This window comes from Furipterus horrens, unplaced genomic scaffold (genome assembly GCF_987537825.1).
Source record: "Furipterus horrens unplaced genomic scaffold, mFurHor1.1.pri manual_scaffold_13, whole genome shotgun sequence".
NCBI lineage: Eukaryota > Metazoa > Chordata > Mammalia > Chiroptera > Furipteridae > Furipterus > Furipterus horrens.
In genome coordinates this window covers 4,634,945-4,653,826 of record NW_028327183.1, presented here as the reverse complement: position 1 = coordinate 4,653,826, position 18,882 = coordinate 4,634,945, and the positions used below count along the sequence as shown (strand labels likewise).

Below are 18,882 nucleotides of genomic sequence, written 5' to 3'. Positions count from 1 at the left end.
ATCCAACTGTGCACCATTGCTTTAGATGGGTTGCTCATGAGTTACGGTCAGTGTTGATTGGAGTGAATAACCCCACGGGATAGATACCAAACCTTTCAGCCTTCAGTGGCTTCCTTACACACTGAACAAAGTCCAGACTTCCCCGGACGGGCTTCAGGACCCGTCACTGTATGGTCATTATTTGTCTCTCCAGCTTTTGGGGACCCAGTAGCACTGGCCTCTCCTGTATTATCCATGATGTACTTCCACATCCCTGGGTCTTCACACATGTTCTCTGCCTGGGAGGCCTTCCCTCTTTTCTGGCTTTGTTAGCTTCTACCCTCCCTTTACACCTTAGCTCAGTGGGACACCTCCTCGGGGAAGCACCCCCTGACTTCCCTGCTGTGTGTGGTCTGGTCCATTCCCACCTCTCCAACCCCATTGCGTTTCACTCCTACCTTCCCTACCCTGCCGCCATTTGTACTAGCCTCCTTCCATTTCTCCCACCTCGGACTTTGCACATGCTGTTCCCTTAACCTGGAATACACCTCTCCTTCCTATGTGGTTGGCCCCTCCTCCTTTCCCAGTTGGCCCCTCCTCCTTTCACGGGTGGCCCCTCCTCCTTTCACGGGTGGCCCCTCCTCCTCTCACGGTTGGCCCCTCCTCCTTTCCCGGGTGGCCCCTCCTCCTTTCCCGGTTGGCCCCTCCTCCTTTCACGGTTGGCCCCTCCTCCTTTCACGGTTGGCCCTGCCTCATCCTTTAGATAGCAGCTCAAATGTCATCCCTGAGAGGGCTTTGCTACTGACCCTCCCACAGACATATCCATTTCTTGAAAAACCAATGTATTTTCTTCATAATGCTTGTCACAATTTGCATCTTGTTCATGCACAAGGTTCTCATGTACGCAGAAAAAAAACGCTGCCCTCCTTACTCCCCCTTAACCGCTCCAGATGGCTTCCTTTATATTTGTCCAGTGAAGTAGTTGGCAAATGAGGGACAGCCCCTCCCCCCACCCCAGGAGACACTTGTCAATGTCACAACCTGGGGTGGGAGGGGAGGCTCCTGGCATCTAGCAGGTAGAGGCCAGAGGTGCTAAGAAGCCCCTCCCCCAACAAATAATTATGAGAAACTCTTACCCAATATCGTCCCTTAGAGGACAGAGTGAGGAGACCAAGAAGAGAGAACGAGGTTTCCCCGAATGATGCAGCTGAACCCCACGTGTAAAATGTAATTGCAAAAGGAGGCAAAAAGCTACCAGCGCCCAGCCCTTATTGTTGGAGAGGGTAGTGGCGGCCTCTCACTAATTCTCAGCGATCATTGGTAATTCTTTCAAGATTTCATTTTAATAACTGAGAGGTAATGATTTACAAAAAGGTGTTCAATATTTTAGGTTATATGCTAAGCATGAAAGAGAAATGTGTACCTGTGATAGACATTTCCTTATCGTGTTGTGACTAGTAGGGAAAATCATGAGCTGTTTTGGAGGAGCATGTGTAAATTATTCTTGTCTCTCCATTGTTATAGTAAATTTATTAGTCCATTCTAAATTGTGTTTAATTGGAGTAATGTTAAAAGAGTGACAAGGTAATTTTCAAAGACATGAGCACTGACATATTGGGTCCTGTTGCCTGGCGCATAGTAGGTGCACAATAAATATCTTTAAACTGAGCTGACATCTTTCTCTAACTGGATAGCCTCTGATCAAAGGAAATGTCTCTCAAAGGTTACTTTCTTATGGGAAATGATCAGCGCTCTTAAGGACTCCCACATTCCCCAAGGCTGTGCGGAATGATGGGTCGTCCTAAAGGACCTTGAATCTTCTAAGAGACATTTTTACCATTAATCTTCCGAGGCTGTAATCTTCACACAGAGGAAGTTATTATCAGATAACCGTGGACCATGACAAACACTCATAATTTTTATGCACTTGATGCATCGATTATGTGGCTCAGAGGTTACTTGAAAATATTTTACAGGCCCTCTGGGCGACGAGAAAGACATGGCCAGCTTTTTTTTTTTTTTTTTTTGGATTTGAAAGCGATGGATGACGTCAGGTTTTGGCAAGGCCTTGGCGCTACCACCATTATCGTCACTGTGATTTTCATTCTTCTCTCCACGGTAGGAGAACCCTATTATTATTTATTTATATTTTTTAGTGACATGTTATGAGGAATCTCAATTTATAAAACAAATGAAAATGGAGTGACTTTCATTAGAGGGAGGAGTCCACACACCCACTCGTGTCTCCCTCTGCCTCACCACTGAGGCCATGTGGGGGGCTCCTTGGGGCAGTTTTTCCATCGAGCCCCCCTGGTCAGCTCCAGGGTCCCGAGAATCACTCTTACCTGACAATGGGCAGGACAGCCTGTCCTTCAGGAGGCTTTTTAGAGGGTTCACCTGGAACACGCATGTAAGGCTTAGCACAAACCCTGGCACGTGGTAGCATCCGGTAGATGCTTCTTCTCACACAGGGAACCCTGGCTATTTGTCAGCAGTAGCTTGTGGGCCACCAGGCGCGCATACAGGTCTCAGTTGCCAGTGAAACTCAGGAGGCGCTGGTGAAGCCGAGAACGCTGACTTCTTGACCTTCTGCTTGACTGTGGGCCCCATCCGAAGCCCTCTAGGTGTGGGATGAGTTCATCGGGGAGCTGTATGTGCTGGGTTTCACGGGCATTGGGGTCAAGAGAACCAAAGCACTCCTCTGTAAACGAGAAGGCTGTGCAAATCATCGTGTCCTATTTTACGGTCGGCGACCTAACCAAGCTATTATTATGTAGTCAGAATTGACACACTTAATTTAAAGGTTCTCTGGAAATTGTAGATATTTTTAAACATTTAGATTTTAAAAAGTCTGAAAGGACTTTTATAAAGCATTCCGGGTGTATATGGGGAGTAAAAGTAAGAATGTGAGAGCTTCATTCCCGGTAGTTGGGGGGCAGAAGTGACGTAAGAAAGCAAAGTAGAACTTTAAAAGAACGTAGAAGAGTGGACAGACAAACACACACACTTTTGAAGAGAGACAGCTAAATGTGTGATAGACTGCGAATAAAAAGTGAGGACAGACTGAGAATACAAAATCCGCTTTTGTGATACAAGCCCGCGGTGGGACGCACGTGACCGTGGAATGTCATATTTTAAGAACGGCAGAAGAGTCTTGTCTGCGAGACAAGGGAGAGTGGGCTGGTTCTGACGCAGAGGATAGCTTTCTCCAGGATTCCACAGGAAATCGCAAACTCAGAAGTTACTGAGAAATGGAAAATTTATATTTTTACTATTCAAGCCCTAGCAATTAGCTACAGGCTGTTTCACCTACTTGTAGATTTCCTTTTTAGATTTCTCCAGACTAAAGTATTTTACTTTACTGATTTTGTTTGGTGTTTTTGTAAATGGAAAAATTTACGATGCTCCCCTTCCTGACTCCTCCAGTTCTACTTCTTATAATGTAACCATTGTGAAGAGTTTGGATATACACTTTTGTTCCTTTTTAAACAAAGAGGGCCTGTATTTTAATTGTTTTGAGACTTGCTTTTTTCACTCACTACCTCTAGGATGTCACACTAGGTCAGTGGTCTCTCCTAAGAGCAATTTTGCTCTACCCTGGGCAGGGCTAGCACTATCTGGAGACATTTTTGATTGTCATGACTGGTAGGGAGAGGTAGGGTGGTTGCTGTCATGAAGGTGGAGGCCAGGGTCCCTTCAAACGTCCCCATGATGCAAAGGACAGCCCTTATGACAAAGAGTACTCTGAAACAGTATTTTAGGAATGAGGATTGAGAAGCCCTGCTCTGGGTCAGTACATGTGAATCCAATGCATTATTTTAAAAAGCTTCGTGATAACGTTGTAGTGTGGCAGATCATAATTACTCGACTAGTGTCCTGTCAAGAGCTATGGCTTCTTATCTAGTGGCATTTATATACCCCATATTACCAAACCAGACGTTCCAGCTTAGTTATTTACAATTCATCTGTTTCTTTAAAAACAAAACCCAGCCTTTTCAGAAAGACTCAAAAGAGGAGCGGTTAAGAATTCATAGGCTTGTGTATAAAATTAGATTCCGGGTCACTGTGAGTCAAGAGAATTTGGTTTCAGTGCAATCACAGAATCACTTGAAATGACAAGCCTTGAAGTAAGTCATTTGAAAAGCATGTCTTCATTTCTTGGTTCTTTGGAATTTAAAAAAAAGAAGGAGAAGAAGAAGCAGAAGAAGAAGCAACAACTCTGAAGCCTTTCCTACAACTGCCAAAAACAGAAATGAATTCTGATGATCAGACCTTTTCTTTATACAAATTCCTAAAAACCCATTAGTACATTAGATCGGGGTGGGTTGAACAAAAGAAAACGAAGGTTTAGGATGGAAAAAAGGGATATCCAGTCCTAAAGACATGGAACGGCTTTCAGGTGCCGTGGACATCGTCACTCAGAACCAGAGGGACTGCGGAGGGCTTGCAGAGAGGGTCCCCCAAAGCATGGAGTCCCCTCCTGGCAGAGCTGGGACGGGAACAGCGCCACCAGGGCTGTGTGAGGAGGACGGCCAGCCAGCTGATGAGCCTGTGGGAGACGGGCCTCTGCTTGTCCCCACTCCCCTTCTCATCAGTGTCTTCAATCAGGAGCAAGAGTTGGAAGTTTATCTTTCCGTTGCCAATGGTCTTTTTAAGTGATTTTTAAAAAGTCGTCCAGTGACAATTCTATAGTGAAATAGACTAGGTTGGAAAATTTGGGCTTTGTGCTTTTGACCTTTCAACTTGTTGGCATGAGTCCCTTCTAGTTAATAAATTAATAGAAGTCCTGACCCTGGGGTAGGTGAGACCTATCAAAATCACAACAGGTTAAATCTAAGGACCTGGGAACATTGTAAGTTCGTTGATTTCTTTTTATTGAGGCATAATTGACATACTGTTAATAGCTTCAGGTGTACAACATAATGATCTGATAGTTGTGCATATTATGAAATGGTCCCCACAATGAGTCCAGTGAACATCCATCACCGTGCGTGGTTACACATCTGTTTTTCTGCTGTGAGTAATTCTAAGATCTACCCCCTGGCACCTTTCAAATACGCACCACGGTATTGTTGACTGTGTCCCCCATGCCGTACGTCATGTCCCAGTGACTTCTTTATTTTATCCTTGGAGGTTGGTACCTGCTCCCCTCCTTCACCCATTTCATTCACTGCCACTTAGAGAGCCTAAAGGAGTGTCCTCTGTTGCCATTGCCTCTTTAGGATCAGAGCCACACGCAAGTGTCCCAGTACCGTCAGGACCCCTCCTTGATCATGAGGTCCATCGTCCACATGACTGACGCTGCCCGCTCTGGGATCATGCCTCCTGCCCAGCTCACCACCATCAACCAGTCGCAGCTCAGCGCCCAGCTGGGGCTGAATTTGGGAGGAGCCGGTGTGCCCCACACATCTCCTTCCCCGCCCGCGAGCAAGTCGGCCACGCCCTCCCCTTCCAGCTCCATCAACGAAGAGGACGGCGATGAGGCCAGCAGAGTAAGTCCGCGCAGACCTCGGGATCCACGCCCATGTCTTTGACCTTCACTCGTGGTTCCGTCTGCTTTCTCTTCATGGATTTGCAGTCGCTTTGACATATTCGATGGTCACATTTTTCTTCCCTTTTACTTATTTTCTGTGTAATGGGTATTCAACCAGACATCGGGAGGCCTGGCTTCTGCTACTGGTTGTAGGGCGTTGAGCAAGCCATTTCACTCCGGCAGGCCTCATTCTGAATGTGCTGGAGGGCAGGCTGGCCTTAGACTTGAGTTCTGAATGTGGTCTGGGTCTGCCTTCATGGCCATGTGGGTGAACTGCCGCCCCACGTGACAGCCTTGCACCTTCGGTGGTGTTCATCATTTATGAAGTTTCCATTGCCTTACAGCTTTGCTTCTGTCGTGGAAAGCATATACTATTTAAATAAGACATGGTTCAAGATGAAAACTTAGTTGCAGGCATGAGTTTTCTGAAGGTCTAGAAAAATGTACTTTTTAATGAAAGTCACTTATCCTAGGTCCACAGTTACTCCGTATTTGTTAATTATGTGTTGTACACTTACTGTGTGCTTGCCTTTGTACTTGGTATTGGTGGTCTAAAGACTTACTACTCAGATCACAGACCTAGAACAAATACTTCAAAAATTTATAAGGAACCAAAAAAGAGCCCGAATAGCCACAGCAATTTTGAGGAAGAAGAACACAGTAGGAGGAATCAAAAAAACAAACAGACAAAAAAGACTTACTACTCAGGGGACTCCCCGCTGCGGATGAAGAGCATGTTGGAGAGAAACTGCCGTAGTGGTTAGTGGTGTAATTGATGTATCTGGTGTCCTGACATTCTGCCGGGGAGAGCGATCTGAGCAAGACTTTATTGGGGAGGTGGTATTTGAATTAGGTCTAAGAGGATACATAAAAGTTTGTGAGGCAGAAGAGAGAGGCCAGCATCGTGGTAGCCGGAGTAATGGAAACCCCATAGAATTTATGGGGATCATGAACAGTTTGATATTGGGGAGGAAAGATGGGAGTTGTGGAAGGAAATGGCTGAAACGTGGTGGCCTGTCCCCTGTTGGTAGTTGAGAGCTGATTAATTTCTTGCCTAATGGGATGGCAAAAGCAAATCTATACTTTAGAAAGATAACTTCACCTGTATATAGAATGCTTTACAGAAGGAGGGACCCGAGGAAAGGAAGTTAATCAGAAGGCTCTTTTAATGAAGTGTTTCCCTGTAGCAAAGGAAGGATTGGAGAGGAGGAGCCAGATTAGTGGGACATTTAAGATGGAGAATCATTAAGGTTTGGTACCTGCTGGAATTAGAAGGAAGTAGAAGATAAATGGGGTTTTACTTTGAGAGCCAACATGAATACCAGTAAATGAGAGGATCACCCCCAAAGGAGAGGAATATTATTTTTGCCCCATTGCAAAGATGAGAAGTTGGCCTGGGTTGAATTTGAGACGCTTCCATTTGAGTAAAGAACTCAGTTCCTTATAAATGGATCTATAGACTGGGGGCCATCAGCACATGAACGTGAAGATGTGGACATAATCAGAACGTCTCAGTGTCCAAGGAGCAAGTTCAAGGCCAGAACCCTGAGCATCATTTATTTTTAAGTAGCAAATGGAAGAAGAGAAGCAAGAGAAGGCGGAGAGGATGCAAAGAGGTGGGGAGGCTAGAGTCACGTGATCGGGATTTCAAGAAGGAGGGTTTGCTCAGCCACATCCTGTTGGCCCCCCTTTGGACCCAGGGCAGGCAAATGCACTAACAGTGCTCCCTCGAGGACCTCACTGAGGTCAGTCAACACTAATGACTAAAGAAACTCTAGGGGTGTCAGGGCGCAGCCACGTTATGAATGGTCATTATGCGGTCCAGACAGACACCTTCCCTTTCACTGACATTTCCACTGATTTTAATACTTCCTTCGGTGCCAGTCTGAAGTAGTCTTGTCTCCAGGGGAATTTTCCTGCACCTCCCACCTAAGCTTGTTCCATTTTTAGCAAGGACCTAGGTTTTATGTAAAGACGAGGAATCCAGTTTATCTTTTCAGCAACTGTGCAGAGAAGGGAAGATTAACTTTATTGTTGATGATGTCTCTCTGGGGTAAAGCTATTTCTTCACCTTTCCCAAGCCTTCTGAATCAACGACCAAAAAGTTTCTTTAGGAGAGTTAATTCTGAGCTTTTACTTAAACTGGGAGATTCTGCATTTCTGGTTCGTTCTTAAAAGGTAATGATGATTAGGACAAGTCACGTTTATCCAAGAAAGACGCTAAAAGTTCTCGATAGTTGAATGTTGTTTTACAGAGAAGGAAATTGAATTCATCTTCTTTGAAAAAAGCCACCCTGGAAATTACTTTCCTCTTGCCATTGGTCAGAGTATTATTGTTGGCACAAAGACTGCCACATTTTTTTTTCCAGGAAAAGAATATAGATGTTTGACTCAATCAGAAAAATCTGTGTGTACATATTTTTTTCTTGTGGTTCAGGTAATATTTTTCATTAAAGGAAAACTTGGCTTCACTTGAAGCTCTGTCTAAAAGGCATCTGACTCCTTTGCAAGTTCAGATTCATTAACTAGAGTTAAACAAGTCTCACTTATTCTGAAAATTTAGATAAAAAGACTATGAGTTCTATAAAATTTTATTAAATTAATTGTGCGAGTTCTCAAAGATGGTATTTTGGAGGAGAGATGAAATATGGCTTAACTCTATCTAAAGTATGTAAAATAATTGTATATGAGGGGGCACCCCCAAAACCCTGGAATTTATTTATAAAAAATTGTGCATTTATTCTTATATGTTTAAACTTTAGTCACCTTCAAAGTGCTCTCCATTTGATACAATACACATATCGAGATGTTCTTCCCACTGCTCAAAACGGGTTTTGAACTCTTTGATATTGATGCATTTTAGTGCTTCTGCCATTTTTTTGTTTCACCTCTTCTACATCAGCAAAACGTTCCCCTTTGAAGACTTTTCCTCCAGGGGAACCAAAAAAAAGTCACTTGAGGAGAAATGGGGTGAATAGAGAGGGTGGGGCATGGGGGGTCATGCCATTTTCATTCAAAAAGTGCTGAACACTCAGAGCAGTGTGGGCAAATGCGTTGAAAGAGCCTTAAAAAAAAATTCACTTAAGCCTACCACAGCCTCTCACAACAACACCTGCTGGTGCACTGATACAGAGGGGTTCCTAGCATACTCACCTAGCAGGGGAAACCTGTATACACAGAAGAAAATTCTGGTGTGTTTTTTGGGGGGTTCCCCCCCATAAGGTATGAATGTTGTTACCACTCCACAGGTGCAAACAGTAAGTCCACCTAGAAGCAGACTATTGATTTCCCAACATCTTGAGCATTACACGCTCTCAAAGACACGTTACTTACCCATGCCCTCCCCAAGAATTTCAGCAAATTGGATTAAGTTTCAAATGACCTTCATTCAGAAAGTAATGATACTCTTAGAAAATTTGAATTAGGATTTAAGACTCAAGGCCATTAAAAACCAATCTGTTAGTAGCTTGAATCGATCTCTGTGGCTCTTGCTGAAGGCTGGCTTTTAAGACAGATTTCGTCAAACATTTCAGTGTTCTTGATGAAGTTAGCTGCAAAATGGTCTTCAAGAGAGTCATATGAGAATCTAGGGGGATGAAACAAGGTTGATAAATCATCTAGCCTGCTTCTCTGATAAGTACATAATCTTTGAATCTAGGATGTGGTAGCAGTGAATCTGGAGGGCAGCAGTTTATAGGGTTGGAAGGCTGTACCCGTATCATTTCTATGGTTCTGGTCTCACTGAACTTATATTGTGAATAAGTGTGGGCATCTGCATGGCAGTATTATTCTGGGCAGGCCCACTGACCATATCTAATAAAAATCTTCCTGGTCTTCCCTTGAGTCTGGGTGAGTTTAAGATCAACTATTGCCCCGTTACAGGTTTTTCATTTTATGAAGAGTATCAATTATTTTTTCTATCTCCAGTTAAAGGAGTTTTGACATTTTTACATATCCTGATGTCCTATTTTTTAGGAAGTTATTCTTTTTGAAAATAAAGATAACCTCACCCTGTTGTACAAGCTTAGGGGATTGTAGCTAATTTCCATCTGAGTTTCTGGAGACCATTTAGGAAAGTAACATTCTGGTAAAATAAAAAAATCAAACTAAAGAAAATCATTTCAGACCCATCATACATATGGCATGTGACTATGGCAAGGAATCATATCTGAATATGATCAACATCCTGAATATTATTTAGGTTTACTTCTAAAACCCCTGAGAATGTAAACTATTTTGTTTATGTGTACATGTGTAGCCTAGGATGGATATACATATATATATTGCATCGCCTGGTATGGAGACTTCTGCTTTTCATTACTCATAATTGCTATTTAGAGCATCTGTTGTAAATATATTGAGCACATTTCTGGATCTCATTAATCAATGTTCTAAATGCTAATCTCTGCTGTCCAGTCAACTCTAAGCAAATTCGTCCCTCCCCTGCTTTGGGCAGTGATTCATCTGTGGATGACACTTCCCGAAACCTTAAAAGAATAACCACGGACCTGAGTCGGTCTTGCTGCCTTCTCTGCAAGTACATCCCAGGCAGTGAATGTCTTTCGTGCTTTGCAGGCCATTGGAGAGAAAAGGGCCGCTCCAGATTCTGGCAAGAAGCCCAAGACTCCAAAGAAAAAGAAAAAGAAAGATCCCAACGAGCCCCAGAAGCCAGTGTCAGCCTATGCCCTGTTTTTCAGAGACACGCAGGCTGCAATTAAAGGTCAAAACCCCAATGCGACCTTTGGGGAGGTCTCCAAAATCGTAGCGTCTATGTGGGACAGCCTCGGAGAGGAGCAGAAGCAGGTAAGGCGAGGCTCCATCGCGGCCGCGATACTAAAAAGGGGCCAGAGTGGTCTTTGCGTCTTTTCCGAGTGAACTCAGTCACTTGATATGATTGCGTCCCCTGAAAGCCTTTCTAAGGTATGGAATTAAAAAAAAAACACATATAATGAACCCAAATCCACCCTCCAGTTATATGGATTTCTCTGTTCCCATAAGGGTGTGTGTTCTGAACCCATCCAGAGGTGAGTTGGAGGAAAGCCAGGCCGGACCCTGCAGGCATAAACTTTTGGTGATAGTCTCTTCATTTTACACAACGCGGACTCTCTTCCCGCTTTGTTCGTGGGAGGCACTACAAAGCGCTGAGGTCCATCCCGCTTGCCTTCCCTTTGATCATCAGTCTGAACTCTCGTGCCGTCCTGGTGGGTTTCCAAACTTTGAAGCCGCCTCCACGTGCCTCAGCCTTTTCCCCCAGGCATTTGAAATTTTATTCCGGGTTCATTTGAAAGTGCAGCAGCGTGAGAGGTACTGAGAGATAAGCCACCCTGGGGGGAGGTCCTTCCTCAGGACCCAGTCTCTTCTCTTCCTGGGGTGATGCCTCCACACAGTGCAGGAAAGATGACCCCCTGGGGCTCACTCCTCCCCTTGGTCCTTGCACGAAACTCCAATGACCGTTAATAGGAGTTACCTTGATGTTGCCTCAGAAGACTAGACCCCCTGCTAGTAAGAACATGGAATAATTGTTTCAGGATCGGAGAGGGGAAACCCCTTGATTTTTTCTTTTTCCCCCAGTCACGAACATGAGTTTGACCAGCTGGTTTTGGGGGGCTGGAGCCACTGTAGAAGTTGCCTGTTTGTTCGCAGGGAGCGGAGTTGCTGTGTGTAACAGTGATTTTCTGACCCCGACCTGTAAATCCTAAGGGTCTGACTAACTGCTGCATCTAATTTTAAACTCCTAGAGAAAGACAGTTGGGCTTTGGTCTAGCACCCAGCCATCAGGTCATCGTTAGAAAAAGAAGCCTCTGGGTGTAGGATGCTGGGAGGTGTTTATGGGACTCAGGGGTCTCACTAATGGAAATCTCCCATGTTTACTATTTATGACCGTTTTTCTCTGCCAAAGAAAAGCCAGGGCCAGGAGGCCTCCATGTCTTCTGTCTTCACACGCTCTGCCTGTTGTTGGTGTTTTAATTCTATGATTTGGTGCAGCTTAGCAGCGTGTGGGAGGGGAAGAAGACGTTGCTGGAGATACTACCTTCCGCAATTTCCACCATTTGCAGCAAATTGGGTCCTTGCTACCTTAATCGACTGCCGTGGCGTGAGGCCCTCAGCTGTTACTCTCAAAGAATCTGTGATACCACCTGAAAGCTTTTCCTCATTTGTCACAGTAAACATCAAAATTGTGCCCTAGTGCGGGTGGCTGGGTTTTGATGTGTGTATGTGTGTGTTTACTTATAGCAAAGCCACAAAGACCAGCTTTTTATGTGAATCATGTGAGTTACGTTGTGACCAAAATCATGCAACAGTGATTTTACGGTTCAGGATGCGTGGTGCTAATTGTGGTCTTTTAACAGGTATATAAAAGGAAAACAGAAGCAGCCAAAAAGGAATACCTGAAGGCCCTGGCTGCGTACAGGGCCAGCCTCGTTTCTAAGGTAAACCTGTGTGGGGGAGGCCAGTCTCTGAGAGTCACAGTGTTGGAAACCCTGACCCTGACCGTGACCTTGACCCTAGCCCTGGAGTATTGAAAACATAAATGCAACTCCCCTCAGACTTGACCGAAAAGCCTCTTGAATAACTCATACATGTGTTTCCATTATGGATTACTGGCATGGTGGCATGAAAAATAGGATAAATTGAACTAATTTAAGTGGCGAAATCAAAATTGTTTCCAAAGGACTCACTGATGCGAGGTGTGTTGAAGCTATTTGGGAAAATTCTAAATAGCCTCTTATTTTTTCTTTTCATCAGAGACAGAGATGTGTGTGAATATCTTTTTCCTAAACTGGGGGGCATGTTTGTCAGGCATTTTTTGGACATCGTATCATAAATTCTCCAACGGTTACATTATTGCAGTAAGGGGAGGTTGCGTTTTTGACCAGATTGTTCCATGTCATATAAATAAATAAAGCTCATGATTATTTAAGATAAAATTATGCTCCCAGTTCTGGAAAAAAAAAAAACTGTATATGTATTATACATAGAGTATACAATGAACCCTGATGTATTATAAAATGCACCAATATCCCAAAGCAAATGTCAGTCTAGATTATGATTACCTTGATCCAAAAGGAGCCTGAGCTATTACATCGTATTATTTTAACATTTAATTAACTTTGTCTTTAGCCTTCCTAGAATTTAGAGAGGCTTTGGGGAGGATAAATTGAGCTAAGGGGTTTTATCTGGATGTCTGTCCTCTGGCAAGCGGAGATTCCATTTCTGTGTCATTGTTTGTACCTGCCGGCCTCAGGGCATGGTAGGCTTGGTGGCAAAGCCATTTGAAAGGGTTTATTCCATTTTCCTCTTCTTCTCCCAAATTGTTTCTTCTTTATGTTAACATCTACCAAGCGCATCTGCTCAGGATCAGGTCAAGAGGAGGGCCTCCAGTCTTTGATGGCTGGTGAGACACTTTCCACCTATTTAGAAAGAGAAAACAGTCTTCAGGCCAATAGAAAAACCTTTTCCCGAGACTCTGGAAGACACACATCTAAAGATACACATATCCCGCTTCTGGCCTCAGATTTGTCATTGGCAGAAAACAGCTGACTGGGCTATCGATCTCCAGAATTGAGGTGTAGTTGATGGCTGATTAGATAGTGAAGTGAATAGAGAGACGATGTGCGTGTGTTTCTTCAGTGGATTATTTATTCATTCATTTACCCAGAAGCAGTAGAGGTGGGTTTTGTGCATTAGAGCCTGAGTAATTGACCAGACATGGACTTCAGCCAAGAGCCAGTAACTCACAGGGCCTGACAGAAATAGTGACCGTGATTGGCTGATCATCAGCTCTGCAGCTGACTTGGAGGGGAAAAGTGACAAGTTACACATTGGAGACCAGACACTGGATTCAGAAATATTTTTGAATGGAATTGAGTGGACTCCGAAAAGTCAGTAGGATGGGATGTTAAAAGAATAAATCTAAAATATTGTTCATTTGTTTATCTATTCCTCAGGTAAGAGCAGTTAAAGGGCCCCCTAACTGTATATTCAGAGACCTGGGAGGCAGCTAAAATAGTCCTTGGAATTTAAGTTTAGGATCATTTCCACCTAAACCACAAGGGCGAAGCAGCTGCTTGGTATGCTGGCCTCACCGGAAGGAGTGGTTCTGTGTTGGGACCCTGCAGTTTAAAGAGGAATGGTGACCAAGGGAAGGCCACCAGAGGGTGGCCCCCACCACGATGAGGACTAAAAATCAAGTTGCAGTCAAGTAATCAAAAGAATCAGGGAAGCGAGGGTTGGGGAGCACGTGACGTTGGTCCCCAGATGCGAGGGAGGCCTGCGCTTCATCTCTGCGTCTCAGCCAGAAGACCTCCTCCAAGGGGGAGGTTACAGGGAGCGAGGTTTCCACCTCCAAATTGAAAATAATAAGTAGGGCTGCGTCCTGTGTGAGTAGAACTTAGGCTTCTGCAGTCGGAGCGGAGGCCTTGCTTTCTCGGGCTGTGACCCGGCTCTCAGTTCCCGCCTTCCCAACGACCAAAACACGAACAGGAGCTTAATACCCAGTGATACCACGTGTTCACACAGCGGCCGTCAGCTTTTCCTACATTGAGTGGCTGCCCGTGTGTATATGGTGACTTCTAAGAGTAGATGTTGTAAGTCCAAGTAATAAAAACCTAGAAGTATACATTCAGAATCATTTGAAGATAGAGGATATCAGCCTGATGCCTCCACGATGCTCCCATGATCCCTTCTCCAAAGGCCCCTAGTTTTTCGAAGAATAAGAAGAAAAAATAGTCTTTAAGAAGAATCACTCCAATCACTGTCGCATTAGTGACAAACATGTTTTGGGGGAAGCAACTCTGTGCGTTCAGTGCAAAATGGAGCAAGTAGTTTCTCTCCACGTTGACTCCCAGATTGGTTCTTTATGTAACAGGTTATTCGGTCACATGCGTTTTGAATATTGTTCCCTCCTCCATGGCTGCATTGATACATTCTGGAAATACTTGCAAGTAGTTGGTAAACTAAGCTGTTTCTAACATTGTAAAGCACTTCAATTTAGCACCTCCGAGGGATCCAATTATGTTGTTCTTACATTCAGCTGAGCGCCGTTACAAAGTCGTCATGGAAATACAGGGCTTTGATGTTGTCCGGTGGCTGTAGTTGTTAATAAAAAGAGCTAATATTTACTAAGTGCTTCCTGTGGGCCACTCACTGTTCTAAATGCCTCACGCGTATGCATTAATTTATTTCTCACAACCTCTGCCCGCGGTAAATACCATGCAACCCCATTTTCTAGGTAAGGAAACTGAGGAACGAGTGGGCGGATGAACTTGCCCCAACCAGAGCTGTTCAGTCTTAGAGGTGGATTTGTGCCTCCACAGTCTGCGCTTTAGTGTCCATATTTGGTGGAGAGGCTGGTGCAGACTTAGATGGTGAAGAATTGTTGCTTTTAAGTATGTGTATCAGTCATCTTTTATACAGGATGGCTGAGTAACAAGTAGCTGCCTAGCCAATGACTTAGAAAGATAAGGATTGATCTCAGAGAGTGCCAGTCGGCTGGCTGGTTATTCAGATCGAAGGTGTGCCGGGCGGGGTCACTTAGCTCTGCCCGTCTGTCTGAGGTCAGCATGGAGGTGTGGGGTCACGGGTGGGGAACTGGACTGTTTACATACACGTCAGTTGGCTGGTTCTGTAGTGGTGTAACTGGGCTGGTGGGTTCCGGGAGACAGTGTGTGTGGAAGGGGGCAAGGCCTCTTGAGACTCCACTTCTACCACATTCTGTTGAGCAGAGCAAAGGCACAAGGCCAGTCCCAGGCAAGAGGTGGGGGACTTCATTCTGTCTCTGGGACAAGTTAAACAGTCACGTGAGCAAGGGCTTGGGTCCGGGGAAGCATGAATCATAGTGGCCATACTGAAAAAATACTTAAAGATTTTAACCAGCCGTGTATTTTAATATTCCGGTCCTCCCCCAATGCAGGCAGCCGCTGAGTCAGCGGAAGCCCAGACCATTCGTTCTGTCCAGCAGACCCTGGCGTCCACCAATCTGACATCCTCCCTCCTTCTCAACCCTCCACTGTCGCAACACGGAGCGGTGGCGGCCGCACCTCAGACTCTGCAGCAGTCGCTCCCTCGGTCGATCGCTCCCAAGCCCTTGACCATGAGACTGCCCATGAACCAGATCGTCACGTCGGTCACCATTGCGGCCAACATGCCGTCGAACATTGGGGCCCCGCTGATCAGCTCCCTGGGCACGACCCTGGTGGGCTCGGGGCCCCCCTCGGCGCAGGCGAGCCCGTCCGTGCAGACCCAGCAGCAGCAGCTGCAGCAGATGCAGCAGCAGCAGCTGCAGCAGCACCAGATGCATCAGCAGATCCAGCAGCAGATGCAGCAGCAGCATTTCCAGCACCACATGCAGCAGCACCTGCAGCAGCAGCAGCTACAGCAGCAGCTCCAGCAGCAGCTCCAGCTGCAGCAGCTGCAGCACCTGCCGCACCCGTCCCAGCCTTCGCCGCGGCAGCACTCGCCCGCCGCCCCGCAGATGACGTCCCCGGTCCCCGCCGCCATCGGGAGCCCCCAGCCGGCCTCCCAGCAGCACCAGGCGCAGATACAGCCCCAGACACAGACTCAGGTGTTACCGCAGGTCAGTATTTTCTGAAGACGCGCGCGGCGGACGGACGGACGGACGGGCCCGCGGAGGCGAGTGGCAGGCAAACCATCGCGGCCGGGCCCGGGAGTCGCTGTTGGTTCTGCAGAAACGTGGAAGAGATCACATGGTCCTCGGAAGTGTCTATTAGATAGGCGATAAACTACCGCGCGCGGCGCCCCGCTCCGGCTGGCGGCCCGCGCTGCGCTTTTACGCAACAGAAGCTGCGCTCTTTTCTGTGATGCCTTTTTTATTTATTCAGGCTCTACCTACAATATGTGAATCGGACCGTTCCGTGAGTCCTGGGACATCCCGAGGACTAGAAACTGGCCTCTCTGAGTCACAGAACATGGCCTTATTTCTCCCGGAGTGCAAAAACCCGCACCTCCCGGCTGCGGGGACTCTGAAACCCTAACAATCAAAAGCACAGTTGTAACTACCTGAACATGAGGATTCCAGTTTCATGCAAACGTTTGTATGACATGAAGAGTTGATGGCATTTTTTTTGTCATGCAAAAAATAATATAAATCACAGACTTTTGCCAAAGGTCTTATTTCCCCCCCCCCCCTAAATATCTCCAGAGAAGAAATGCAAGTGATTAGATGCAATTATTGACTCGTTTCCACTTTTTACCCACGACGCCTCCAAATCAGACCCACCGTATATGTTGTAACAATATCTCTGACCACTGTTAGCCCATGATACTCATTCCGCTTAGAGGGAAAGAATGTGAATATTATATTCTGTGTTTTGAGTGACAAGTTTCGAAAAATAAAAACACTGTATTTTTAAAAGGGAAATGAACTTAAATGAAAGCAGTTATTACAAAAGTTAAGATTTAAAAAAAAAAAAGCAAGAGTTTTTATTATGACGTAATACTGGTAGACTATTTAAAAGGTGCACCCCAACGAATAATCAATGTAAATATTTTCTTTCAAAGTTGTAAGTTTTCATATCATGTGTTGTAAAGTTTTCATAAACGAGGCTTTAACGTAAACACCGGTGACAGGAATCATTCATTGCTACGTTGCTTATTGTGTTTTTACGCTGTTTTATACTTTTTTATGAGTTCCGATAGCAGCAATTAAGTTGTTTGTATTTTGCTTAACTAAAACAAAAATGCTTTTACCTTGCTATAGAATAAACACATTTCAGTAAAACCCGTGGACTGTATTTTGATGCAACAACCAGGAAACTGTTCACTTTTCAAATAAAATGATATGTCGCATTTCCTGTTTGCTTCCTTCAATACGTATCAGACGGGGAAATAATGCCGATGTACCAACTTTTATCTGGGCTCCAGCTCGTCTTTCATTTTCGATTGGAAATACGATACTTAGAGCTAAGAATTTGCATGGCATGGCCCCAAACCAGGGCCCTTGGGAAAAAAAAACAATTGGAAATAGTTTTGTAAACTCTCTTTTTGTTCACGTGCAAGTGGAAAGTAAGCAAAGAGGGAAAAGCAATGGTCTTCGAATATGAGGGGCCGGGGCTAGTGGGCACCGTGTTGCTGTCCCTGTTAAAATGCTAATTCTTAAGCCAAAATAATTATTTCGGTGCCTATTTCTGCCCCCCTTTTCTTGCTCTTTACTGGCTCCTCTTTGAGAACAGTGTGACCGCGATCCCCAGTTGTCTTGCATGATTAATTACAGCATCTGTCGTGTCAGAAGCTATAATGAAGAGGTCTTGATAAAAATTGCAAATTACCACTGGCAACAGTCTTAAACTGCTTATGATAAAACGAAAATTAAAAACAGCAAGTGTCAACCCTGACCAGAATCCTAATCTGGAAAAAGAAAACACGAGGGTGTGAGGAGGAGTGGCCGCAGTTACCGTGTGCAAGGCAGCCAACGATGATGAAATATGGATGCCCGAGGTTGTTGTATATTTCAGAGAATATTTACTGTATGTTGTGGGCTGTGAATAATGAATTCAGCTTTCAATATTTCATCATCCTCTCCTATGCTGTATTATGTACAAATATTGAACAGCAAGAGATTCTAATTATAAATTTATAGATTTCTTGCTGTAGAAAAATTTATGTCTAAATTGAAGCTTTTCATAAGATGCATTAGTTGACAGGTACGAGTGTTCAAACAGTCTTCCAATGATGCCTAATCACATCTACAAGGGAGGCAATTGTATTCCACAAAGAAGGGACATGCCTGCATCAGACCCGTCAGAAGCAGAGCTGATGGGAAAAGATTTTCTGTGAATTGAAACTAACGTTACATAACAATGAGAGCCATTTTATATTCTGTTGTGAAACCTTTAGACAAATGTCTTCAAAATTAATTGCTAAACTACATGTGACAGTAATTGTGTATTGGTTCTATAATTGTCATTTTGAAAAGCCCATGAAGTATTGTTTGGAAAAAGAAAATGTCACTAGTGATCAGACTTAATTGCAAGTGAAGTCTGTTTTCAACTGTTTGCAGTTAGAAGCAGGTGTTGTAACATCTATTAAATGATTTTATAAATCTTGGGTTTTACCACATTTGATTAAATGCTGCTAAGCCACTGAGGGTCAATTTCAAGGAGAAAAATAGCCCAATTCCTACAGTTTAAAAAATGAATCATCAGGCAAAACTATATATATAAAACATCAAAAGGCTTGAATCATGAAAAGAATTCCCCCAAACTTGGTACCAAATTATTTTTCTCGGGATTCGCTAGATGCATTATGCATCAACTTATATTTCAATTTCTACATGTGACTCTAGTGCCTCTTCCAGAGACTCAGGGAGTTTTTTTGTTGTTATTGTTACGGGGCAGGAAAAAATCAGGGTA

At 44.6% G+C, this 18,882-nt stretch overlaps 1 protein-coding gene across 2 annotated transcripts in view; it reads left to right on the top strand.

Annotated features, from left to right (window-relative positions):
- Window positions 1–16,652, top strand: part of TOX3 (TOX high mobility group box family member 3) — a 100,557-nt gene extending 83,905 nt beyond the window's left edge. For both annotated transcript variants that reach the window (XM_090259532.1, XM_090259531.1), the window contains exons 4-7: window positions 5,202–5,471; window positions 10,088–10,315; window positions 11,863–11,943; window positions 15,426–16,652. In XM_090259532.1, the coding sequence (XP_090115658.1) occupies window positions 5,202–5,471; window positions 10,088–10,315; window positions 11,863–11,943; window positions 15,426–16,103 (1,257 nt within the window). In that variant the 3' untranslated portion in view covers window positions 16,104–16,652. The remainder of the gene's footprint in view (window positions 1–5,201; window positions 5,472–10,087; window positions 10,316–11,862; window positions 11,944–15,425) is intronic.
- Window positions 16,653–18,882: the final 2,230 nt, after the last annotated feature.